Raw genomic sequence first — 27,231 nt, forward strand, 5'->3', positions numbered from 1 at the left:
TAACTTTCTGGCCTTTGAAATTCAAGGCCTTTTTTCCATTTGTTTGACTTCAGTTTGAGGAGTGGGAAACAGTTTTTGAAATGGAAGTTTCTAATTTGATTTTTTGGGCTCCGCTTCCTCTAATTGATCGATTGCTTGAAGTATTGTAGCTAGTCCTGTAATTTTTGGCGCAGAATTTGAACATGATATTTGAGCTACCAATTTTGAGAGTGCAGCATCCTTGTCATCTCCCGAGTTGTAGGGGTCCGGTAATATGTGGGGCTACTGCATTTCTGTACTAGATGTGCTTGGAAAACTGTTTTCCAAATTTATCGGGCATTGTAACTCGGAGAGAGCTAATGGAGCTTTTGAATCAAAAGAAAACATTCCTGTCACTCTAAATCCTTAAGTTATGTTGTCATATGTCATGCATTGTTTGGTCCAAATGCATGACATATTGACAATATAACATTAAAGCTTGTTTTATTAAGTTTCCTTTCTGGAAACATTGAAGTAAACTTCAATACTTCGGTACACGGCTTTATATAAAGGCTGGAGCTCGTGTCTGGTGTTTGATGGAAGGTTAGGTTAGGTTAAGTTGGAGTCCAGATGTAATTGACGCACCTAGACCTCAAGGGTCTATTATGATACCACTAAAAGAGTTAGAGAGACATTTTGTGTCAGTCGTTGCCAGTTCACTGGTATTATCGAAGAAGGGATTACCGAGAAAGTTATTCCTTCTAATGGAGAATGCTGGACATGTACATAGAAGGTGTTGGACTGTTTCCTTTTCTGCTCGTCCATGCAGCTTCTACAGAAGTCATTTGTGTAGACCCCTAGCCTCAGAGTATGTCTTCCTATGCGGCAGTGTTCTGTTATTACTCCAATAGTAGAGCTTATACTTTGTCTGCTCAGGGATATTAAGCCTTTTGACCGTTTTAAGTCTATTCTTGGCCATATTTGCTTGGTTGCTAGGCAAGTAGTACTCTGTGACCATCTAGCATTTGTTGATTCTAGAGCATATTGTTTGGTAAGATATTTGCATGTAGCAAGTGGTGTTCCTATGTTATGTTTTTGTCTAACATAAGGCAGAAGTGTTCCGTTTTTGGCGAGCTTATCGGTTTTGCTATTTTCCGAAATGTCTCTGTGGCCCGGCACCCAAATGAGGTGAATACTAAACTGTTCCGTCATCTCATTCAGAGATGATCGACAATCGTGGACTATTTGAGAGTTTGTGGAGACAGACGCGAAAGATTTAAGAGCGGCTTGGCTACCCGAGAAGATTCGTATATCCTTGCTAGATATAACGTTTTCTTTTAGCCAGGATAGTGCTTCTTTAATCGCCATTACTTCTGCCTGAAATACTCTACATTGTTTGGGAAGTCTATATTATAGACTGAGATTCAGTGGTTCCGAATAGATACAACTTCCAACTCCGTGATAGGTCTTTGAACCGTCAGTATAGAAGTGTACCGCATCGTCTTCCAGGGGTCTCTCTTCTTCCCAGGAGGATCTTCAAGGGATGGACACATGGAAACTTTTACCGAATACCAGTTTTTGGGTGGTATAGTCTTAGCGATCTGGGATGGATATAAAACTGTCTAGAATAGTAGTTTGTCCATTATTGTTACTGTTCCATTGAGAGTTGGCTCTAAGCCTCACACATGAGTCGGCTGCCACCATTTTGGAGAAGATGTCAAGAGGTGTTAGGTTTAAAAGCACTTCTAGTGCTGTAGATGGTGTTGAGCAAAGTGCTCCTGTGATGGACATACCTGCTGACCGCTGGACTTTGATGAGCTTATTTAGATTTACCACTTTGTCCAGTGCGGTCCACCATACCACAACTCTATAAAGAGTATTGGTCTGATTACCGAAGTGTATAGCCAGTGGGTTGCTTTTGGGGAGAAGCCCCTTTTGACCCTATGGCTTTTTTAAAAGTAAGAAGTGCTACAGTAGCCTTTTTTACTCTTTCATCAATATTTGCCTTTCAATTTAGTTTTTTGTCTTAAATGAGGCCTAAATATTTAGCTTGGTCGGAAAAGCTTAATGGTATTCCTTTAATCTTGGGTGGGCTAATCTGAGGAATTTTATATCTTCTCGAAAAGAGTATTAATTCTGTTTTATGTGGATTGACGTCCAAGCTATATTGCTTAGCCCATATTGTTAGCCTATTTAAAGCATTTTGTAGGAGTTCCGAGAGAACTTGGGGGTGCTTCCCAGATACACATATTGTAACGTCGTCAGCATAGGCAATCACCCTAAAACCTCCTGCTTCCAATGATGTTAGTAGGTGGTTTACTACGATTTTCCATAAAGGAGGCGAAAGGACCCCACCTTGGGAGATGCCTCTATTCACCGATCTGGTGGTAGTAAAACTTCTCATGCTAGAAGTTATTGTTCTGCTTTTGAGCATGCGACTTATAAGATCTATGAGTGATTTGTTTGTTAGAAAACAATAGAACGTTTTTTCATGTTTTTCTGTTTCCTCCACAAAACTGTAATCCAAATGACAAGCAGCAAAAACTAAAAGGCAAGGTCCGGCAGCTTTGAACTTGCTCAAATAAGTTGAGTGGTTCATATAGCCTGGAAGATCATCCAAAAACGTTGGTTTTTGCGTTATGCCTTTGAAGATGACCATGGATGGAATTTAAGTTCCTATAGGGTTAACGCAGCCTACAACGGTGACACTTTTCGCATCTTCCTTTAATATTTGGTGCACTCTTATTCTACACCCTTTTTCATCCATGTTGTAGATGCATTCGGGTCTGTGCTTTATGCTTAATCTATCTAGGAGGACCTCCAGTTTTGTGAAGTGGACAGCCACGCTTTGCTTACTTAGTTTTCAGGCCCAAGCTGGGTTCAATGAATGGGGCTTTCAAATCGACAACTCTGGGTTTCGCTTCATAAACAAGTTTATCTACTTTCTTACTACCAATTTTCCTGGCCTGCTGAAACTGTTGGCGATATTGTTGGTCCCAGATAATACTGCGACTTGATGCCTTACTACTTTCTGTGTTAGCTGCATACCAACTTGAGCCAATCTTACAACTCTGTTATAAAAATACGTAATGCCAAAAGCCAGAATGTGAGCTTATGTATATTTGCATGCAAGTTCTAAGGCGTTTCCTCTCAAGCTTGCGAAGCTTTTCGATTCACGATGGATTTATATTCTACCTTACAGCACTAAATGCATTAATGTTGATAGCAAAAATTCTTCACATCGGATTTCAGAAAGCCAATCTTGAATGTTTATGAAGTCATAATATTAAAAAAATTTGTCAAAATGAACACCCAGGCACTTCACAACAGTCTTTGATTCGATTTATAATTTTTTTGTTTTTCCAATTTCGTCTAAAATCGGAATTTCTGCGTCTTATTGGACTGCAAAACAGCATGGTTTGTAAATCATAATGCTTGTTGGATAGTAAGGAATCTCCTAGTCCAATAACTTCTCCAAACAACGTTTTCGAAAGTTTTGGGCTTTCTAACATCGAAATCAGAGCAATTGCAGCATTGAATTCATTCACGTAAAGTTGATACATGCCTCAGAGTAGCATCTACAAAATCTTTTTAGAGCTTTCGATGCACTTTTGAGCTCTTTCCTCAAGCGATGATTAAACAAAAACAATTGGATGGCGCAACAGTCTGTTGCGAACTAGGGCCTGGTGACTTAGAATTCTCAACCATTTTTGTGTGTGAGCACTGTTGTCAGGAATGGAATGGACCTAAACCGAATCCGAACGGCTAATTTGAGAAAAAACTTTTCATGACAAGCATTTGTCAATTCCTCTCAAGAGTTAGTACCCGTGAAAAAAAGAGCATAGGCAGGGATCAAACCCAAGACCTCTGGCATGACATTCCAACACACTAACCATCATGCCACGGGTACTTTCAAACGATGATTATTTACCATAAAATCAAATGGTAACCAAATATCATATGACCTTGAAACAATGTCATTAATGTCACAAAACCGTTTACTTTGTATGCTTATAGCCTTTAGTTGTGTCAAAATTGACCACCACATAATATACTATTAAGTACCTTACGTTTCCCAATAAGTTGTAATGTTTTGGAAAATATAGCCTACTTAAGAAACAAAACTTCTTTCATATTGAATTCAATATAAGAATAATTCTTTTATGTGTCTCTTAATGTGGCCCAGAACAACATATCATTTAAAGGTCTTTTTAATAGTGATTAATTCAAACAAACTAACACTGATCAGTTTTTTAGGATTTCCAAGCCTCATAAGAAGCTATAAAATATAATACAGGTTGACAGGTTGAACTTACTTTATTTCATTGTCGGTTTCTTAAAGCTAAACAACTTACTATTCCATTTAAGTGTTGCCATAGGTATACCCGCACAATTCTTTAAGATTGCACAAAATACTAAAAAAAAACACTATAGATCCTTGATATTCCATAATTTCTTTAAGAAATTACCTTAATGGTTATTACTTGACTATTTGATTTTTTGAGCGGCATAAAATTAAATAAATTGTTAAAGAAAAGTTTTCCGAAGTTCATATAATTTTACACAACACCTTTTACTTTGGCTAAAAAATGAACCTATAAATAATAAGATATTGCATAATACAAAATAATTAAATTATATATAAGCAGCCTATCAGATCAAGACAGATTTTCTCAGCCTTATTGAGTGATCCATCACAAAAGCAACCCATAAATAACTCAACAAAAAAATACCCTTCCCCCAAAACTTTTGTACCCTAAAATAAAAATCTGTTTCTATTCATCTTGAATAAAAAAATTATCTCCACCCACTTATTTGATTGTTCTTGACAAAGCATTTTATTATTAACAAAATTTATTTTCTATTAAATTTTCAATCAACAGATACAATATTCCACGACTCATTCATCCAATTCAGCAGGAGGAGCAAAAGGAGCACATCACAAATAAACGATACTACAACGAGGATAACGACGACGTCGAAACGATTGAAAATTGAATCGCCAAGAGTGTTTGTTGTTGCCATTGTTGGGGTCGGGTCCTTTTATTCCCGCTCCATTGTTGTTGAAAAATGCTAAATATACATCACAATCACCTGCTCCCATTGATCCAGGCCAACAAAATAATCAATCAAAATCTATACTCGTAGAAAGGATACATAAATACAAAAACGAAACAGCAACTTCTGCAAGTGACGCTCAAAACGGTGCCAGGGATGGGCAGGGACATGGACATGAAGATGATGATGACGATTATGATGATGATGAGTTCAAAAGCAGTAAATTGCGTTCATACCAGGTGGCCACATTCACACCATTGTCATCCACACTAACAGCTTCATCCTCCTTACGCTTTGATCCTGCAATTGCCGTCACAAAAAAATTATGAAAAACTGCTCGTGAGAACAATAAAATTTTACCATTCGAGTCATAAAATCACCTCCCTCATCTCACACAAAAACAAGAAGGGAAAGTTCTTTTTCTGCAAGTCCGGACTCCCCGGTAGGCAACGCTGCGACAACAGGACGCTCCGCTACCAACGAATATTGTTCATATAATGGGACTTAAATAATCCTGACGTACACTCAAGCGGTTCTCCATACACAGAGTGATATTTTGAGTGGCTGCCATAAGCTGATGGTTGGAGGAACATAATTCGGATTAGTGTCAAACGGAATCAGTGAATAGCGTCACAAGTGCAAGTGCGAGTGGGAAGCACCCTTCAGATGTCCTTAGAGGGCTGGAGTCCTTTTTGACAATTCCTACCTAATTTAATCGAAAAATAAGTTAAGCTTTAAGTGAGTTGGAAGAAGATGTAGGCTTTGCCTGGAGCAATCAATTGTAAAGCAGGCTTAGCTTCTGTACCCCCTGAGGGGTTCGTTCCGTTTGTATCTATTTGTGTCGTTCCTGATGCGATGAATAATTCATGAGATCGTCAACCACAGTTTGCTTTCGCCCGTAATTGACAAACAAAACTGATACTACCTCAAGACTCCAAGATACAAAGGAGTCAGGCCACCAACAACAAAATGACAGAGATAACTCGGACAAGTGCTGACGCTCGCATCCATGCGATAACTCGAGACACATACCGGTCCAGCTGCAACTCAACACCCGAGGTGTATGCACCCACAGCTAATGGCAATAGCAACGGAAACTACCGCAATCCACCATTGCAGGTCCTCAACGGACACTCGAACAGCTGCAGCACGGGCAGCAGCAGCCTGACGAACCGAGAGGCTTTCGAGGAACGCGAGATGTATTACGTGTCACCGACCAAACGAAAAAGCAGCCGAGGCGAAAATCGCTCCGAGAACCTTCATCACGTACGTCGGTCATCGATGACCTGGAACCCACTCAGCCTGGTAACAGCGACAATACAAAAGAAACGCCCCGACGAGGCACGTTCCCCTACCACCGATAGTGGTGGTGGAATTGGAATATTATGCCATCCCTCATACGGGACAATACGTTCCGAAACGGCAGCGGCGGCGTCGTCGGCGGCGGCGATGGACAATTTCGAGAACTCCAGCCATTATTCAGACTCGGCAATGCAGCTCCTCCGGTCAGGCAGTTGCAGTGGAGTGGGCGGTGTCATCGGCAATAACAATCTAGTCACGGCAGCGAGCAGCAGCAGCAGCAGTATGCACACGTTACTGCCATCAGCCACAGCGGCACGTACTTCCAATAACGTGACATTCTCCAATTGCACCGAAGAGCGGCCGTTCTACTCGAGTCGCGGTTCGTTGCGACGCAGCAAGGGACGCAGCAACCAGTCGCTGTGCAGTTGTGATGCTGGCGCGGAGACGGAAATCAATCCGGATCCCATCCGGCCGCTGTATCAGTACAGCTTGGAACGACGCAGCAAAGGACACACGTACACGTGCGAGCAGAACGCACAGATACTTATGAGACTTGAACGTGAACGCAATAGGAAATTATCGCTTAAAGACTCTGCGGGGAAGGATGCTTTTGCGGCCGCCAATAATGCCAGCGGCAAGAGCTGTGTGAATTCATCTCTTGATTCTCAGGTAAGAACAGTTCTTATAATACCTGTTTGCATTTGTATTTGTTTTGTTTGATTTCACAAAAACTTTGTTATTATTGGAAAAAGATGCACTATACGTCGCTCCCCGCAGCACGCTCCGCATGATGATGTGACTCATCGGGAGTTGTGGTAGTTTGAAAAATTACAGACGATAACGTCGTCTATGGCCACGGTGCGGCGGTAGCGGCCGCGAAAGCCATATCGGTGGCGTGTATTTTATCTTCATTAGATGAATATCCTTTTACCCGATGGAAATCATTTGCCCACGAAAGGATTCCGTTTTGCCTTTCACCATAATTTTTATGAACGGTCTCTCTCAAATTTGTTCGATCGACTGTTGTTATAAATCAATAAGAGATTTTGAAATCGTAAAATTATAGAGATATGCATTTGGTATCAATTTGATATCATTACATTTATCCTTTAATCAACATAAGTTTGGTTATTTTGTCGTTGGTTGTCATTTGAACGAAAATATAAAATCAGTTTTAGTTTTGATTCGAAATGATTCCGGATCGAGTTATTTACTTTTCTAAGAATGGCTAATTTTTGTTTTCCAATCATTTCGAAGAATTATCAATCTACAATTTTTACAGAACATGTAATTTATTCAATGGTTTTAATTCCAATATTCATTTGTTGGTAACTGGAATTGAAGCAGTGTTTTTTTTTACTGTTTTTTTTTTTTTGTTTTAATTGTAATAAGCTCTAATTGGATTAATGTTTAATGTCATTTCGTCAGTAACGAACAGTTCAAGGAATTATATGTGCATTAAAGGATTCAACAACTTTTTGGGCTGTCCATTCATTCAATCGAATATAAACATTATACAGAATTGCCAGTTTTATAGATTCGTAATAAATTGGTCTTTATAAATATTTTTTTTAAACATTTTAACCTAATTTCAACGTCTGCTAATAAGCTATAAACATTTCCATGTGACTGAATCTAATTTGAGGAAACTAATTTTATAGATGTGACAAAAACATTTCTACTCCAAGTAGAATTGACAACGAGAACAAAATTCAGGATACTTAATTTTTTAAAAACTTTAAAGAATTCAGATATATTTACGGTTTTTCCAACATTTCTACAATACCTTAATGTTTAAAATTCCCATTAGAAGTTATTGTTAACAGAGCAATTTTTCGAAATAAGAACATTTTCTGTCAACTTCTAAATTTTCTCTAGAATTTTAATCTTTTATTTTAAAGATATATGAACAAACAGCTTATGAATATTGGTTTGTTTGGTGTTGGTGTATTATACACAATCAGTTTAAAAGAAATATTTTTATAAAACTACTAAATGAAATGAATTTCTATCTATACTAATTTTATAAAGCTAAAGAGTTTGTTAGCTTGTTTGTTTGAACGAGCAAATTTAACTAACTATTGTTTCGATTTGAGAAATTCTTTCACTTATTGAAGAAGGATATAGGCTTTAGGTAGGTAGAAATGGCGATTTCAAGGAAACCTAGCCTGAGGTCCAATTAGCGCTGTAGTGATACCAAAAACTCGTTTGACCTTTAATTGAAAGGGATAGATTGATAGAGAAGCTTCTTAGCGATTATGTTAGAGCCATTTTGTCGCATTGAGAAAAAAGATTAGGTCTCTAATCTTTGCCTCAGAAAGCTCATCAAGTTCGTGAAAGAATGCTTTTCCAAAGTATTTCATTCTAGTGTTTGCCAAAGCAGGACATTCGCAGAGGAAATGGATTATCGTTTCACTTTCTCTTTGGTCACTACAGCTACGGCAAAAGGTGTTGTAGGAGATACCCAACTTCTCTGCATGAACTCCTATAGGCCAATGTCCGGTACAAACCGCAACAATCCTGGCTATGTCTTGCCTTGACCTGCACAGAAGATCGTTTGTACGGGTTTTATTATATGTGTGCCATATCTTCCTAGATATAATGCAGTTAGGTAAATTGCTCCACCTTCGGTTTGATTCAGTTTGGTAGATAGGAAAGATTTTACCCTTCATAGCACCAAGAGCAATGTTAACCATTTCCGCAAGTGAGCTATGAAGGTCCGATCCTTGCCTGGCTAGCTCGTCAGCCCGTTCATTTCCCACGATATTACTATGGCCCGGAACCCAGATCAGGGTGACACCGAGGTTAATATTCAGGCTCGCAGGCTCATCGCGACATTGCTGGACCAATTTAGATGAGGATATGGCCAAGTTTATGGCTTTGACAGCTGCCTGACTGTCTGTAAAGATAGCCGCATTTCGGTTTTGGTTTGGGTTTTGTTTAAGTATCTTACATGCCTCCATTATTGCCAGCGGGAAGCCTAAAGGATTTGCTTACATTTAAGGACTCAGAAAAGATCCCAGAACCAACTCCGCACTCCATCTTTAAGCCGTTAGTAAATATGGTTGTGTCGAAACCTATCGACACGATGTCATCCTCCCAATCTTCTCTCTATGGGAAAATAACCTTAAAACCCTTACTAAGGCTCAAAGTAGGAGTGCAGTAGTCAGTGTCTACCGAGATAATATCTGAGGGAATCAATTTCGTAGTGTTGCTGTGACCATAAAGTTTTGACAACCAGCTATTTGATTAATTCAGCCTAATAGCGCTGCAGGAAACTATGTAATTAATAAAAAGGTCGATTGGTAGAAGATCCAAAATAACGTTTAAGGCGTCCGTTGGGGAGGTACTCATGGCCCCTGTGGTGCCCACATAAGCTGTTCTCTGAACCTTCTTTAGCTTATTAATATTATAGGCTTTGCTAAAAGCAGGCCACCATATGTTAAGATTGGGCGAACTACGGCTGAGTACCTCCATAAAATCATCTTCGACTGAAGTCCCCACTTTTTGCCGAAAGTTTTGCTGCAGGCGTAGAAGGCAACACAAGCCTTCTTAACCCGTACTTCAATATTTAGTTTCCAGTTTAGTTTAGGGTCGTGTATAACTCCCAAATATTTTGCACAATGATAGGATTTGACCGTTGAGTCGAGGTAGCGTGAAGGCGGTACTTTAGTTTTGGTGGTAAAGAGCAACAGTTCAGTTTTACTTTGGTTAACTCCTAGTGCACAAGTCGTGGCCCAGTTGCTAACTTTCCTCAAAGCTGACTCCGTAATTTCACTAATTACACAGGTGTACTTTCCTGACACCAATAGCACCAAATCATCCGCCTTCACTCCACATCTCTCTTATTTAACGAGAATTGTATCCATGACCAGAAGCCATAGAAGAGGCGAATGGACACCACCCTGGGGTGTTCCTCTACTCACGTATTTTGTTGCGATTGTATTGCCTAGGCGGGCTCGAATCTTCCTACCACTGAGCATGGAAATAATCCATTCTCGAATGAAGTCTTCTACACCGAACTTAACGAGCGATTCTTCTATGGACTCCGTAAGGACGTTGTTAAAAGCACCTTCTATGTCTAGGAAGGTGGCAAGTGTAAATTCTTTATAATGGATTGTTTGTTCTACAGTACGCACTGCTTTATGGTGGGCAGTCTCCGTAGATTTGCCCTTAAGATAAGCATGCTGAGAGCTTTCGAGAGGTCGTCCAAATAGTATTTCTCTAATATAGTAATCGAAAATGCGCTCCAAGGTCTTAAGCACAAAAGATGCTAAGCTCATTGGTCTGAAATCTTTCGCGGATTCGTGACCTCGCCTACCCACTTTCGGGATAAAAACTACTTTGACTTATCGAAGCCCCAATCAAGACAGAGTTTCAACTTCTCGTGAATTTGATTCTTTGTTGGATTTCATTCAAAGAATTGTTTATTCCTATCCTCTACACAATTCGTCATGAATTCAAAATTCGGGTCAGACAACACCTGAAGGTGTGTGTGCTGAGATCTTTGCTGAATTGAACCACTTAAATCAGCTTGTTAACAGGCCCACTCGAATATCGAACGTAGTAGGTCGAGCAGAAACACTCTTGACTTGTTTCTTACCTTTAACCCTGGTTATTACACTATTAGTTTTCTATCTCCGCTAGGTGTATCTGGCCATTGTATCATATCAGCAAATTTTTCGTATCAAAGCTCTCCAGTTAAAGAAAGAGCTCCTAACAGAACCTATTGGCAATACGAAAAAGCCAACTGGGACGGTCTCAATAATTATTTTAGGACCTTGAACTGGTCACTATGCTTTCACGACAGTGACGTTGACTCCAGCACTGATATAATCAGAAGTTTGACTCTCTTGGGAATGAGAACTTTTATCCCAAATACGGTTAAAAGCATCACACCTAAGGAAAACGCATGGTCCGTTGTTTTAAAGCCAATCCAACTGAGGAAAACCGGAATAAGTTGAAGTAAGCCAGGAAGGCCTACAACGCCCCTTTTCGACGGACCAAATTTGTACATGACCAAAAATTACTGCAAATGTCGAAAAGGCAGCTAACATTTTTCGTCATTTGTTGATATGAGAAATTCTTCCTCTTCCTTGGTCCCTACTCTTGTTGTCAATGATACTCCATTTGTTAGCTCTTTATAGAAAGCTAATCTCTTTGCTAGGCAGTTCGCCGCCAATTCAATGCTGCCAGTGAGTGTTATGACTCCGCCTGTCATCGAGCGTGTTAGTGATTCTAAGGCGTCAATCTTTTTTTGCACTCGTACTGTGGGGATAGTCTTAAAAGATCTTAACATTCATAAATCAGCTGGTTCGGATGGTATCCCCACCATTGTTCTGAAGAAGTGTTCTTCAACGCTGGCTTCATTTGTCCTATCGACCGATTGCACTTACGACGCTTCTTTCGAAAGTCATGAAAACGCTGATTAATTTTTTGCTTAAGAAATATCTCAAAGATCGAAAGCTTTTTAATGACCGACAGGGCGGCTTTCGTAACAATAGGTCCACTGGTGATCTCATGGTTCATCACAGTGGAGAAAATCTTTACATCGTTTTGGAGAAAGTAAAATTATATCATTTGATATTTCAAAAGCATTGGATAGGGTCTCTTATCAAAAATGCGTGCTTTCGGTTTTCATGAATAACTCATTCATGGGGTTAGTAATTACTTAATTAATGGGGAAGTTTCTTGTTTTTAAACTGGATATTTGAAGTTGTTCTCGTTTAAAACATTGAGTAAGATATAAAAAGGAGGCATCTAGTGATAAGTTAATCATGAAAAGAAATCCTGAATCCTAAAAAAAAGGTCAGCTATCAATAAAACGCATTTGCATTTTAACAATTGAAACTCATAAAAAGTGCTTAAAATTACACTATCTGAAAAAATATATAAATTTTAAATTTTTTAATTGAAATATCTCTGCAAAATCAGGGGCTTTGAAATATTTTAATTGCCCAAAACCATTTATATTCTGAAGTACATCACGTACAAAAATATAATAAATCAAAAGAAACAGACATTTTTGACGGACTCACCAAAAACAATATAGTTAAATAAAAATGAAAAATTATAAAATTTGTGTGAGAAAAATTGGTTTTCCTTTTCTCAATTTTTTTAACCAATCAATCTGTAGAGAAAAATGACCTTAAGACAGAGCCACTTTCCTACTTCTCTTTTTGTAATTAGGCCAAAATCAACACAACGCAATACAATAAAAGTGTGCATAGCAAAAACAGCAGAAAAACAATTATGTATACCGTTGTTTCATATCCGGCTGATCTCTTGTCTCGTCCTTCCCGAGCTTCATTCACTCTTGACATGACCCACAGAATACCAGAATACCAAAAATACAACAACATCCGCTATTAACGTATTCACTTGATTAAAGTGGACCCGAAACGAAACGCAAATGAGGAAAACTGGAGCACAGAACACAACAAGGACAATTACACGCACAATAATCCTAGAAGAGTTTTTCTTTTTTTGGTCATTCTTTTCTCTTCATCTCGTTTCTTTTGTTTTATTTTTGTATTCGAGGTGGACTCACTATTTTCGCTAAACGAAATCTACTTTTATGTGTGTGTGTTGAAGTGTTGAATGTGTGTGTTGGAGAGTGGGAAGAATGACACGACCTGTCATAAGATTTTAATTTTCCTCCTGCTATTGTGAGACTAAACTCGCAATTTAAAAAAAAGGATACTAAAAAAAAGTGCCACAGTCCATAAACCTCCCCGTACTGTGTCGTTTAGTTCGTAACCTCTTTTATGAACAATTAGTGAAATTAAAAATTCTCCTTTTTATATCATTTATATCCATGCTCCTAGGAAACCATGACATGCATTGTATACCCACATTTTTTTCCTTTTTATAGAATATCTTACTCTATGCGATACGTTTTTCTATAAAAAGGACGAATAAAACGCACAGCTACAAGCATAATATAGTTTAGAATGTTGAGCGACCAAGCATTTTATATGCCACAAGTTTGTCGTTTATGTTTTATGACCGGAGAAGTGGCCTTTTGGCAATGTGGGACGTTTATTTTGTTGCTCATTTATATTGTAGATAACTTAAGACTTTAAAGATAAAAATGCACGTCGAAGTGACCACTTTCCCACAAAAGTGTCACTTCAAGGATCATTGGCAGTCGCAAGCAATCAAAAAGTCTTGGATGCTTTTTTTTTTTAAATATTTTAATGAATTCTAAAAACATGTCCAGACTGATTAGAGGTGGAAATTATTTTTATTCCAGAGTTTTTTTCTATATTAATAATATTATAAAGCTAGAGACTTTGTTTGCTTGCTTGTTTGTGTGTTTGATCGCACTAATCTTAGGAACTACTGGCCTGATTTCAATAATTGTTTCAGTGTTGGCTAGTCCATTATTTGAGAAATAATAATTTAAATATAAATAAATAAATATTTATTTTCCTTTTGAGAAATTGAATTTAACTTATAAACTTTATCTTTTTGTATGGTTCTTGAGCTACGAACATACGGACGTATGCACAGACATCTTTCAAAAATCATTTTTTCGGTTCTAGGGACCTTGAAACGTCGTGAAATGACAAAATTTTCAATTCGAAAAAGCGGACCAATTACAATAACTTCCTATGGGAAGTGAAAAAACCGATGCCTTGTCTCAAATTTAAAAAAATACAGGTTATGAAGAAGATTAGGTAAAAAATAAAAAAAAAATGTAAAAATGGATGAAATATTCCTAAAGACATCCACACTAAAAAAATGATCAAAAACATTTCCGAAATGTTTCTGAAATGTATTTAAAACAAATGGGAAATATTTCAGAAACTTTTTTCAAACAATTGTTTCCTGAAGTGTTTATTTGGTGTTGACACTCAAATGTTTTCCGTAAGAAAAAATGTTGAGGTTTTAAATCCTAAGATTTCGGTCGTTTCGAATGTTGCGTTGCTAGAGTAATTTTTGTAACAGTTTTGTTGATTGAAAGTAATAGTTTCCTTATCTATATACCGTAACGGTTGGTACAGTCTCATTTAAAAAAAAAGTATGGTCAAATCAAGTTGAGAATAGAGAGGAGTTTCTCATTTCTTGAGATTTTTATCCTCAAGTACTTAAGTTTAAATATTGAAGATAATTGTTTAAAGAGAATTTGGACCATTTTGATGCATTTAAAGGGTCCAGCAAGTGAACTAAAAAAGCTTTAAAGTCTGTCATAGTCTCTTAGCAAAGTACGGTGTGATGTCTTTAGATGGAATCTTAGAATCGATCAAAAATTGACATATTTTGGATTTTTTCAACACAACAAGCTACAGCAATGTTTTGATTTCAAACTTGACCCAAAAGCCATCAGATTGTCCACCAGATCTACCATTGCCGAGAAGAGACCTCATAATGACCTAAAAGTCTTACAAACATGTGTGACTGCAAGGATTTTGCTTTTCTTTTGTGGTTTTTACTTGTTTAACGATTACAGATTCAAAACTTAAATTTAAGAAAGTTGAATGACAGCAACTTCCTAATGCGGGCTTTTTCAAAACGTATTAATCGACAATTTTGATATGTCGTAAGATTTTCTGAAATATGTTCAAGATTTCTGGGTAATGTACCCCATTAATTTCATTTGTGTCTAATAACCGTTAATAAGAAACTTAAAGAACATTTTTAAACGAAAACTTCTAAATATCCAAAATAATCGTTAGACATTATGCCCAGAAAATATATAACATTAGTCAAAAAGCTTTTCGGATGTTTTAAAACTCTTAATCTTAGCATATGGCTTAGGGTAAAAAACCCTAATATACCCTCTGGAGTTCTAAACGTCTTAATATCTTTTTTATTTTGTGTCTCAGCCTTTACCTATAATTACCAAGATCAGTAAAAAGAATATAATAAGTGATACTTCTCAAAACATATCTTTCACTTTTTAACCTTTTTTATTATCATCATTTGAAATTTGGTACTTTTTTAAGCAAACCTAAATGAACAAAAACATAACTCCAAAATATTTGTCTTATGAGTCAATTAAAGTTACAATCTCCGATAAAAAAAGAAAAGGTTAAATTGTACGTAATAAATAACTCAAAAACTCACTTTTTCTAAGATTATTTTATATTTCTTTTTAATAAAGGGTAAATAATGAAATATTAACTTCCTTGAATGTTTCTAGCTTAAAGTTTCAATATAAAAACAAAACAATCCTTTTCAAGCTTAAATACAAAAATAGACAACCAACTAAAAATGTCGTATCATAAATCAAAAAATGAGTTTATTTCAGTTCTTTATTTGTTTTTATTTTTGAAGACAGTTACATTGTAATCTACTGAGGAATAAAAACAAAAAGTTTTTTTCTTTTTTTTTGATAACTGTCAGAAATATTTTAATTATATCATTACCAATAATAATTGACCAAGTTTTTTATATTTTTAAAAGCCTTCCAGCAGCGCATACCATGCCATGAATGCCATCAACCGTGATCCTGCTCATGCTCAACCCTTAAAACAATTTATGTAAAAGATGTTCTTTAGGGTTGTTTTTTATTTTAATGGACGGAGGAATATTAAGCTGCTGCTGGTGATGGTGATGGTTACGCTGCTGTGATGGAGTCTAATTTATGGGTTCACTTAGAATTTAAATGCGCGGTACTTAACCTTTTTATCTGTGTATAACAACCCTTTGCTTAGAGACAACAAATATTTCTTGTCAAATGTCATAATTTCCCATTTAACAAAAATACTAAATAAAAAAAAAAAACACCTTCCCACCCACTTACGTAGGCGCCTACCCTAATTTTCAAACTTGGGGTGAATAATAAAATAAAAAATATAGGTATGCGTATCAGGCTTTAGAAGGAAAGGGTGTCAAATATAAAAATTTAAATTGTCATCAGATAAAAAGTACCAAGAAAAAGGAAACACTTGATAGACTTCCCTTTGCTGTGTTTTGTGTGTCATAAGATTTATTTGTAAGGATGCAAAGGAACAACCCTTGATTTGCATTAATTTGTTATATTCCTTCAGGACCACGACCACTAAAAAACAGGAGTAAAAAGCAAAACAGGAACCTCAATCCGAAATCTCTAATTGAAAATGAGGTCAGTCAAATAAGCCCCGGACAAAAGAAAAGAAAAATTATATCTTCAAAAGGAAAAAAGGTTTGAAAGTTTCTATGTATGTATGTTGGAAACTTGTTGAAGAAGGAGTTGAAGCAGAAGAAACCGAGAGAACAAAGAAAATCATTTTTACTACGAAAAACAAATAATATGGTCGTCCTATTCAAGTCAAATTCAATTTAAGTGAAATGGGTTATGGGTAGGTTGCTATATTCACCGTGACCCCCTTTTCTATTATTCCCCTTTTTCAGGATTAGACACACAATACCAATACCAACACAAGAAAAAAAAGGTAATTTACAAAATTTCACTTGGGCTTAAAATATCTCACAGACTCTAGTAATAGGCTGTTGAATATATCGGAATTTTTAAGGAGCATAGAAGTAAAAAGGAACAATTGATTTCACGGGGTTTTATTTTTTAATATTCTATTTGTGCAGAAAGAAAATACTGTGCATTGTTTTGAAATAGTCGCAGAAGGGGCAGGTTTTTTGAAAATGTTTAGGTATATTAACCCAACTTTAAAATTGAACTTAGAATCGTTTTGTGATAATAATAAATTTAAAAAAAAAACAAGTTTTTTTTTCAAATTAATTTATATTAATAAATGTTTAGGGCATGTTTTTGAAAATTATAACAAATATTTTCAAGATTCAAGAATTGAACCTAAAACAAAGTTTTTGATACGAAGTTGATTAAAATTAAATAACAATAGTTTTTTTTTGATTTTCGCAACAACGAAAAGTTTTGTTCAACTAACGATTTTCCAAAAAAGTCTAAAATTAAACAAATTCTGAAGAAAAAAATATTCGTCACCTCGAACGATATTACCTCAAAAATAATTTTATGGATCAAAAATAACGTTTTTGACATCTTACAGAAAAAATACTCTTGGAAGCTGGTAAAAATTAATTTTAGATTCAAATAATTTGGAACAAATAAAAGATAACAGCTTTAAACGAATTTTATGTTATAAAAATTGTTTGATATGTGAACATTTCAAGAAATTGTAATTGACCTATTTTTTATAAAAAAAAAGCCCCACACACTGATAACTACAAATTCAGTCTGTCCATCTGTCTTGCTTAAAACTTTGTAAGTTTTCGTGTTATGTAAAAACAAGAGGCTGGGATGCGACCCACACTGATAACTTCCCTTCCCGTCTGTCGATTTGTCTTCCTTAAAAGTTTGTCTATATGTACTCGTATCAATTTTTACCAAATTTGCGTACTAATTTTTGTAGATTTTATTTAAAAAAAAAAACGGACTGTTGGACTTTTATATAAAAATTGCTGAATATCGAAAACAAAATTTTCTGTGAAATAAAATAAGTTTTAAGCCAATATTTTTAATTTTTGAAAAGCTATTTGAGTTGAAAATCATTTTTTACCAACTTTTGTTAATTTTTTTCGGTTTTTAACTTTTTGTAAAAAAAACTGTCAAATCGATTCTTTTAAAAATTTTACTCAATGTTGACAACAATACTTTTTTAAAAAAAGATAAAAGGAAATTGAAGCCAATGTCTCAAAGTTATGAAAAGATATTTGAGTCGAAAATCAATTTTTACCAACTTTTATTAATTTTATTTAGGTGTTTATTTTTTGTAATTCGATTTTTCTCAACATTTTTCAGAATGTTGAAAACAATATTTCTTGTAAGATAAAATAAGTTTGAAGCCTAAATTTCAAGTTTTTGAAAAGATATTTGAATCTATATTCAATTTTTACCAACTTAGAGAAATGTTTTTTTAGATTTTTATTTTTTTATAAAAAAAAATGTCAATTCGATTTTTCTTAAAATTTTATCAGATATCAAAAACATTATTCTTTGTTGCACAAAATTGTTCTGGAGATGAAATCATATTTTAGTCGTAAAATTTTAGAGGTGACAAATTTTTTTTTCTATTTTTTTTTTTTACTTGTAAGAAAACCACTAAATGGATTTTTTTCAAAAAAATATACTTCTTTGATATCACGTTACAATATATTATATAAAATTTAATTCAAGTCTCTAGTATTTTTGGTCCCTTTCCCTTTCCGCCCTTTCTGCATCTTTCTGCCTTCTTATCTGTATAACAAAATTTATTTGAAATCGATATCTCTTCTGGTTCTTGAGCTATGGAAGACAACAAAATTGTTGCGAACGTACGGACGTACGAACGTACGTACACACGGAAGCACAGACATCTTTCTAAATATCAATTATTCTGATTCTTGGGACTTTGAAACTTCGAGAAATGTCAAAACTTTCAGTTGGACACATCTAATAATTTCCTATTGGAAGTTTAAAAAATGTGTATATTGCTCCAGAGGGGTTCCGTTTTAATTTTTGGTTAAAAAAAATATTACATTTTTTTTTTTCAAAATTCGATGAATTGAAAATGGGTCATCATTTTTTTGCCGAAATGAAAATGTAAAACGTCTATTAAAAAGTTCTAAATAACTAATACCCAAAATATTTTTAAACTATTGAAACTTTTATATATACAACATTAATTTGAAAAAAAAAAACCTTCAATTGAAAAATTTGAAAAATTGAGGTTTTTTGAGATTTTAAAATTTCGAAATCAAACTTTATTATATTTTTAAAATCTTAAAATACAGAAATTATTCTTAAGCAGACTGAGAACCAGTCGCGCATTATTTTTTTTTTGACTTACATAAATCGTGTAAGGTTTTCTTAAAGTGCATTTTTTTCTTTCAAAACTGATTTTCTTTAAAATACAAAAACTTTAAGCATCTTAAAATATTAAAGAAATCAACTTTTTGTAGTGAATTTGCTTTCATGAATCTCTTGAGAATTGAAGTGAAAAGAAATTCTGCTACTTGTAATTTGTTTATGCTACACTAAAGTTCCTTGCAAACTTATTTGCTTAACTATTTCCATAAATTCAAGAACCAACAATTTTTCTCCCATCAATTTTTAAGTTATATTGACTCTTTTAAGATCAGAATATTTTTGAAAAAATTAACATAATAACAAATAACATAGACTCATGAAAAGTGAGTCCGAAAAAAGTACGTAATACTTACCATGCCTTGATTAACAACAGTGTTCTCAATAAATTTAATAATTACAATTATGGTCTATAGCCCTTGGAATAGCACATATAAAGCCTTCTCTAGAGAGCATTAAAGATAACGGATAAGCGGTGCTCAAAAACTAAAACTTCTAACACATATCTTTATGTAAAGTGTGTGACCCCCTGGTTAAAAACTGGACCTGCCTTTGCAAACCACATAAACAATGTAACAGTCAAAACAATCGAGATCTTTTGTTATAACACCTTAGGACTTTTTCTTTGGGGAAAAGTAGTGGATTTCCCACACCAAAGAAAGATTTTTAAAATATTTCTAAAATGTTTCCAATTTGTTTTAAACATTTAAAAATCATTTTTGAAAAAGAGAAACATTCCTGAAAAGTTTTCTGAGAAAATTATGAAAGAGATGAGGGAGATCGAACTGAAAACTGAGCTCTATACAAAACACTTTCAGTGCTTCCACTTCCACGCAAAAAACTGTAAACATTAAACGATTTCAGAAGTCTTTGCCAAAGCGTCCACACGAAACAACGAATCAAAGAAAAGTATCTGCAATATTTCTGACACGTTTTTAAAGAATTGGAAAACTTTCCAGAAACGATTTTTTAAGCTATGTTTACTGTAATTTTTGTAGGTAAGTTCACATTTTTGCCATTCTGTCGATATTTCTAAAAGTTTGATAATGATGAACAAAGTTTGAAATCAATATTTGTCTTTGTTTTCAGGATTTTTGACATTCAAATTTTTGCTTTTGAAACCGTTTTTATCAGTTTTCAGCTTTATTTTTTTTTGGTTTTCGTCTATTGAAAAAAAACTTATCGATTGGTTTTAGTAAGAAATTAGTTATTAAATCAATGTTTTTTAGAAGATGCATTAATTTGAATATTAATTATTACCAAGAAATTTGAAAATCAACTTTTACTTGTATTTTTGTGAGTTTTAAAAAATTTACTAGATGTCAAAAAATGAAATTCTCGGATGGTTTATAATTTTTCTGGGTGTAGTTTCTTTTTTTTTCTTAAAATATTTGAGATGGCAAGTTTTATGCACTCTAGAAATCTAAAGTACAGATTATAAGATCGTTGAAACTTCAAATTCGTAATTCTAAAATTTTAAACAACTTCCTATGGAAAGTTAAAAGACGATTTCTCATCAAAAATATTCATGTTTTTCTTATTACTAAAGTAAAACTTATTGAAAACCCGTATTATTAAGAAAGCTTTACAAGAAAAAGTTTAAAGGCGTCAAAGCAAACGATCTTGGTGGCAAATTCACTTCGGTAGCCTCAGCGGTGCGAGATAACCCTGTCCTGAAACAACGCAAACTCTTGAGCTTTGTAACACATAGCGACATTCTGTTGAAACCATATGTTCTCGCTGTCCATATGCTCCAATTCAAGCCACAAGAACTTGATTATAATCGACCTATAGCCATTGCCGTTGACGGTGTATCGTTGCTACCAGAAAACACCCATTTTAATAATTAAGAGTCATAATTTGCACGGGTTTCTCGAAGCTGTTACTGGCCTTGATAATTTATCTTTAGTGACCGATTAAAAAAAATATTTTGATAGAAAGTAAAGGAAACAATATGACCGGCCTCGAGCTTTCAAAATCAACTCGTTCCTGTTTAAAAACCCTTCAAAATAACCTCAGTCCAACCCTGAATTCAATGACAACACAAGAATCCACCAAGAACTTTTAGGTTATTTTCTGGGGTTTCTTTTTCTATGTACCTAACCTATTTCCTTATCCCCAAAACCTATCTACCCTTCCAAAAACCTAGTTATTCACTCACCTATTTACTCATAGTCAGTGGAAGAGCAGCATAATTCCTTGGGGCAAAATTTAAAATTATTTTCCCTCTGCAACGACGACGAAGCCTCCGACGACGCTGAAGGATGAATTTCACATAGATTGCGTGTTGTCCTTTGTACTTTCAATTGCCTTGGTAAGGTTTCGAATCAGCTATACGCATTCTTTCTTTATTTATGATTGAACGCGCTTGGTTAAGAATAAGAACCATCCATAGGCATTTTTTTTTCATTTTATAACATAAAATGAATGAAACGTGAATCACATTCAATTTCAAGGAAGAAAGTCCTTGTTCTTGATCTTTTTTGTACTCGAGAATATTAATTGAAAAAGGGTTCAATTTTGACACGGGTATCTGCTTCTTTTATCTTCAAAAAATATAATTTCCATTTTCTGAAATTGTATGTATTTAAATAAAATGAAGAGAGGGTGAGTTGTGTTGAGGTACTTGTATAGCCCTAACACACAGATAAAGTACCCTAGAAAATCGATAGTTTTATATCAATCAATTTTCAATTTATATCTAGATCAAATTGAAACTGTCGATTATTCGTCCTGGGAAATATAGAAAACATAGTTACCTCGATACAAAAAATATTGATTATATTAAAATTGTTTTATTTAAGGATTAAAGGAGACTCTATATAGATTGAAGAAGGCATCAGATACCTATGCAAGGTTTATCTGCTTTGAAAGAGCATGTTTACTTTAGCAACCTTTATTACAGCTCAAAAGAGATTATTTAATACTAATAGTAGAGCTTTGATGTTTCATCAGGTTTAATTAAGTTTACTTGAATGGTATAGGAGTACGGCATATCCACAGGTTTACTGCTACTTTTAGATATTCTATTAGCGCTCTCAAATCCCCATAAAGTCTTAAAAATCTGAACCTGTTACAAACTACAAACTATTGGTAGTAATTTTAAGGAGTCAAGGAGTTGAATTCATTCTCTTCAAAATGCTGACGTTATCGTCGTCGACGTCTCGGTTAAAAAACATTTACTTTTTGCTGTGGCAAGACCCATACGGCATTAGTGTGTGTCTGTATAGGTGCGTTGCACTATCTATTAGGCTAAGAATTTTCAGGTTGGCAAATTAAGAAACCTATTTTTGTTTTGACTTACAGTTCCCTTTAGACATTTTCAATACAAGCATTGTATAGGAGCTTAAAGCTTTAAGTTCAACTACGAAAAGACCTGAAATGATGACAGAGATTTCGTAAGAGCAGATTATTTTCAAATTTTGGATTGTACATTTTCATGATGGCTTGTTCGAAGAGACTTTCAAAACCTTAAAGCATTTAAAATTTCTCCCTAGTAAGAAAACCAAAAGTTGCATTTACATTTTGGGTTTAATTCAAAGTGCTGTCGAATGTTGGAAGACCACTCTCGTATAGTCAGTAAAGCTATTTACATTAAAAAGATGTTTTTAGTTGAAGTAAGACACAAGTCTATGATTCTTTGTGCAACTAAGCCTTCCTGAGTACTAACAAAATACCAAATAAAAATAGTTAAAAAATTGAGTTTAATTCTACGGAACTCACATTTATTTTGGAAAATGATTTGAAAGTATTTTGTTCAAAAAATCTTCTGCAATTCAATTCAATTTTAAGTTACAGCAGCCCAAACCTAATATTTGTCAAAATAGAAGATTTGGATGCATTTGGTTTTATCTAAAATTTTATGTTTTTTATTTTATTAAATTATCATAATCGCTTAGCAAAAATAAGATTTAAAATTTTATAAAGTAGCTTACTTACGTACTTAAGGTGGCGCTACAGTCCTGTGTGAGCTAGGGCATCACCCAACAAACTTCTCCATCTAGCTCGGTCCCTACTAAGATGTCTCCAGTTTAACGCTCCAAGTTGGGTGAGGTCACCTCCACTTGTGCGCGCCACCTGATCCGCGGTCTTCTTATACTGCGCTGCCCTGTGGGTGTGGATTCGAATACTTTCCGGACCGGAGCTTTGGTTTCCATGCGTTCTACGTGACCCAGCCATCTTAGTCGTTGGACTTTTACCCTTCTGGCTAAGTCTACGTCGCTGTACAGCCCGTACAGCTCGTCGTTCCATCTTTTCCTCCACTCCCCTTTGATGCATACGGGACCGTAAATCACACGAAGAACTTTTCTCTCGAACCGACCCAAAGTGCTTTCATCCGCTTTTGTCATAGTCCATGCTTCTGCACCGTATAGCAGGACGGGGATGATAAGGGTCTTATATAGCCACACTTTGGTCCCTTGAGAGAGGACTTTACCACTCAATTGCTTTCTTAGTCCAAAGAAACAGCGGTTAACAAGAGTTATTCTTAGTTTGATTTCAGTGCTGGTGTTGTTTTCTGCGTTTACGGCCTAGGTAGACGTAGTCCTTGTCGATGGTGACGTTTTGACCAAGACGTCGGTGTTGTATGTCCTTTCTTGACGATAGCATGTACTTTGTTTTGCCCTCATTAACCGTTAAACCCATTTTTTCCGCCTCTGCCTCAATACTCACAAAAGCCCCATTCACATTACGCTAAGTTCTTCCGATTATGTCAATGTCATCAGAATATGTTAGTAATTGGACAGATTTTGAAAGATAGTGCCTCTAGTGTTTACGATTGAGCCCTGCACTATTCTTTCAAGCACGATGTTAAAAAATCACATGACAGCGCATCACCTTGTTTAAAACCTTTTTTGATATCCAAAGGTTCTGTTAAGATGTTTCCAACCTTTATGGAGCAGCGTGAATTCCCCATGGTCATCCTGCACAAACGGACGAGTTTGTCAAGGATGCCAAAACTAGACGTGGCTCTATACAACTCGTCCCTTAAGATGCTGTCATATGCGGTCTTGAAATCGATGAAAAGATGATGGGTGTCGATTTGGTGTTCCTGGGAGATGTTAAGTAGACTGATTTCTCTATAGTTGGTGCAGTTTAGAGGGTCTCCTTTTTTTAGGATCGGACAAACAATACTGAGGTTCCAGATAAGCTCCAGCGGCTTTATTAGACTTCAGCTTAGATATCAATTTTCAATCTTTACTTCGTCTAAGTCGGGAGGACGGGATTGTTGGATTTCGTCGTCTATGTTGAATTGATCATCCTGCCTGACAGCGGAATCCGGTTCCGAGTCGCCGTTATACAGTCTGCAGAAGTGGTACTTACATATCTTCAGCAATGACTGCGGTTCCAATAGATGTTTCCACTTCCGTCTTTGCAGCCTTCGGTTCTAGGTTTATGTACCTGTGAATTTCGTTTCACCTGTTCATAAAACTTTCCAACTTCATTCCTGCTTTTAAAACTTTCAACATCTTCGACCGCACGCTTCAAATACCCTCTCTTTTTCCTTCTGAGAAGTCGGCGTTCCTCTCGCCTCTTCTGCTCATAGAGCTCCTGAGCAGGTCTTGTCCTTTTATGCAGCACCGCTTTGCATGCCTGTTGTTTGTCTGCATTTGCCTGTCGACATTCCTCATCAAACCAGGGGTTCCTTGTTGGTGGCTGTTTGAAACCAAGCACATAAGAAGCAGCTTCTCTGATTGCATCTTGGCAATGTTGCCACTGGTTTTCGATAAATTGTATTGCGTTCAGAGAACTTTGAGAGAGGTTACTTGTAACTCGGTCTGGCGATTGTAGTCGTTTGACGTTGTTCCTTCTCCCAGCACCTCCTTGTTTTGCCTTGGGTCTGGAAATCCGAAGTGCTCGAAGAACATATCTTTTTTGCTGTCGTCTTTCTTTTCTGTAGGGGCGTGCGCGCATATAAGGCTAATGTTGCCGAATTTAGCCTTGATGCGTATAGTCATGGGGCGCTCATTGATAAACCTATAGCTCAAGACTTCTTGCATAAGTCTGGCTCCAATGACGAAGCCGCATCCAAATAAGCGCTGTTGGTTTTCGTGGTAGCAGTCACCATAGTAGATATGCAGTTTTTCATCCTCTTTAAGCCCGGCCTATCCCATCGTATTTACTGGATGGCGGTAATGTCTGCTTTATAGCGGTCTAGGGCCTTCACTAATTCTTCGGCCGCACGTGGTCTGTTATGGGACCTAACATTCCACGTGCATATCCAAAGTCCGTTGTCCTTAATTCGTTTGCGTTGGTTGTCAACAATAAATCCGTCCGTATCCGAGGCTTGCTTGTCAGGAAGTCACCCCGTCGACACAACCCCCAACCTGGAGGGCCAGATCCTAACTATAACTCCAAGGATGCGGAGCCGAATAAAACCGCTCCTTATAGACCTGGGCTCCAAATAAGTCAAAGAAGCCCTAAAAGGCGTTCACTTAGTAGTTCAAAGTTACTGGAACTGTAGACGCCACCGTTGATTCCATCTCGGGAATTCCTGCGCTGCCGTCTGCATAAGAAGAGGTGCCTTAGTGGAAGCACCTCTCCCCCCCTCTCTCGTTTTCTCCGACTACTGGCATGATATTGCATTTTTTATATTATATAGGGTGATTTTTTAAAAGCCATAAGAAAGTTTTCAACAAAAAAAACACATACAATTCGGAAAAATTCCTGATATCTTTATTTGAATCGATAGTCGGGCCAAAATAAATTAATTTTTTGAAGATTATTTCATGCAAATGTTGATTTTGACTGTGCCTCAAATTGTACATCCGCTTAGTCCAATTTTGCTATACTTTTTCCAAAATTTCACGAATTAATGCTTCAATGTTGTCTTCCAATTCCAATGTCAATTGAAGAGGGCTTGTCTTTATAGACAGAAAGCTTTAACATATACCCACAAAACGTATTCTTAAAGCGTTGAATCGCACGATCTAGGTGGCCAATTGACCGGTCCCGAACGTGAAATAAAATGTTCACCGAACTCGCCTCTCAATAAGTCTATTGTTGCGTGTGTTGTGTGACATTTGGCCCCGTCGTGTCATGCCATGCAAGTCAAGCTCTTGCATTTTGCGGAAAAAACTTTCGATATCATCCCACGGTAGCGCTCACCATTTACAGTTACTTTACGATTCACATCATCTTTGAAGAAGTGCGGTCCAATGATGCCACCAGCCATAAACCGCACCAAACTGTGACTTTTTCTGGATGCATTGGTAGCTCTTGCAATGATTCTTACTGATATTCCCTCCAAAATCTACGATTCTCTTTATTTACGTAAACCCATTGAACCAAAAATGAGTTTCGTCGCTGAACACAATTTTTCGGTAAAAAAGTTTATCTTCGGCCAACTTTCCAAGAGCCCATTTACCAAAAATGTTACCTAGATCGTTCGGCTTCAATTCTTGCACCTGCTGTACTTTGAAAGGCATCACGCTTTAATCCTTCAGCAAAGTTTTCCACGTTGTTAAGTTACAAAGGCTAAATTGCTGCGAACGGCGACGAATCGATAATTGATGGGCATTATTAACCTTGGCCGATACAGTTGTGATATTTTCTTCAGTCCGCCTACTTAAGCTTATTTATGGTTTTATGTCCAAGAATGTAAATTTGGTGTAAAATTAGGTCTCAATAGCCCGTATAAACGGCTTCAGTTGTTTGTTTAAACTGACTTTAAAATGGAAGAAGTGCGCGATGTACTTTCTTAACAGATTTTTAATGATACAATTCAATAATTTGCATTGTTCGCTTGTAAGACGATTCATGGTTTAATTATAGACCAAACTGAAGATGTATGACAATGAAACAAAAGACGAAACGTGCTTCAGCTGTTTAAACCAGTGTTACCAAAAAGATAATAGCTAAAAAAAACAATCTTTACTACTAGCTGCACCACGAGGCGCTTATTGCTTGCCTTGTTTTAAAATAAATGTTGCTAACGTTCAAAGTGTTATATTAACCCAAATTTAAAAGAATTTAGAACTGTTAAGGGGAACAACTCTGTCACACATAATTTTAGAGAATCTTCAACTGTTTACGCTTTGAATACAGTGCCAGTGGAAGCTCTAAAAATTGAAAAAATCTCTGATTATAAAAGATTTAGTCTTGGAGTAATGTTACATAACATATGGTCTTCCTAAATAAATGGGTTA

General features: G+C 36.0%; 1 protein-coding gene across 1 annotated transcript in view; it reads left to right on the top strand.

The window, feature by feature from the left end:
* The first annotated feature begins 5,985 nt into the window (after positions 1-5,985).
* The window catches only part of LOC129950714 (uncharacterized), a 166,173-nt gene continuing 144,927 nt past the window's right edge, over positions 5,986-27,231 (top strand). Inside the window, exon 1 of the mRNA XM_056062636.1 lies at positions 5,986-6,987. Coding sequence (XP_055918611.1) covers positions 5,986-6,987 — 1,002 coding nt within the window. The remainder of the gene's footprint in view (positions 6,988-27,231) is intronic.

This window comes from Eupeodes corollae, chromosome 3 (assembly GCF_945859685.1).
Source record: "Eupeodes corollae chromosome 3, idEupCoro1.1, whole genome shotgun sequence".
Lineage (NCBI taxonomy): Eukaryota > Metazoa > Arthropoda > Insecta > Diptera > Syrphidae > Eupeodes > Eupeodes corollae.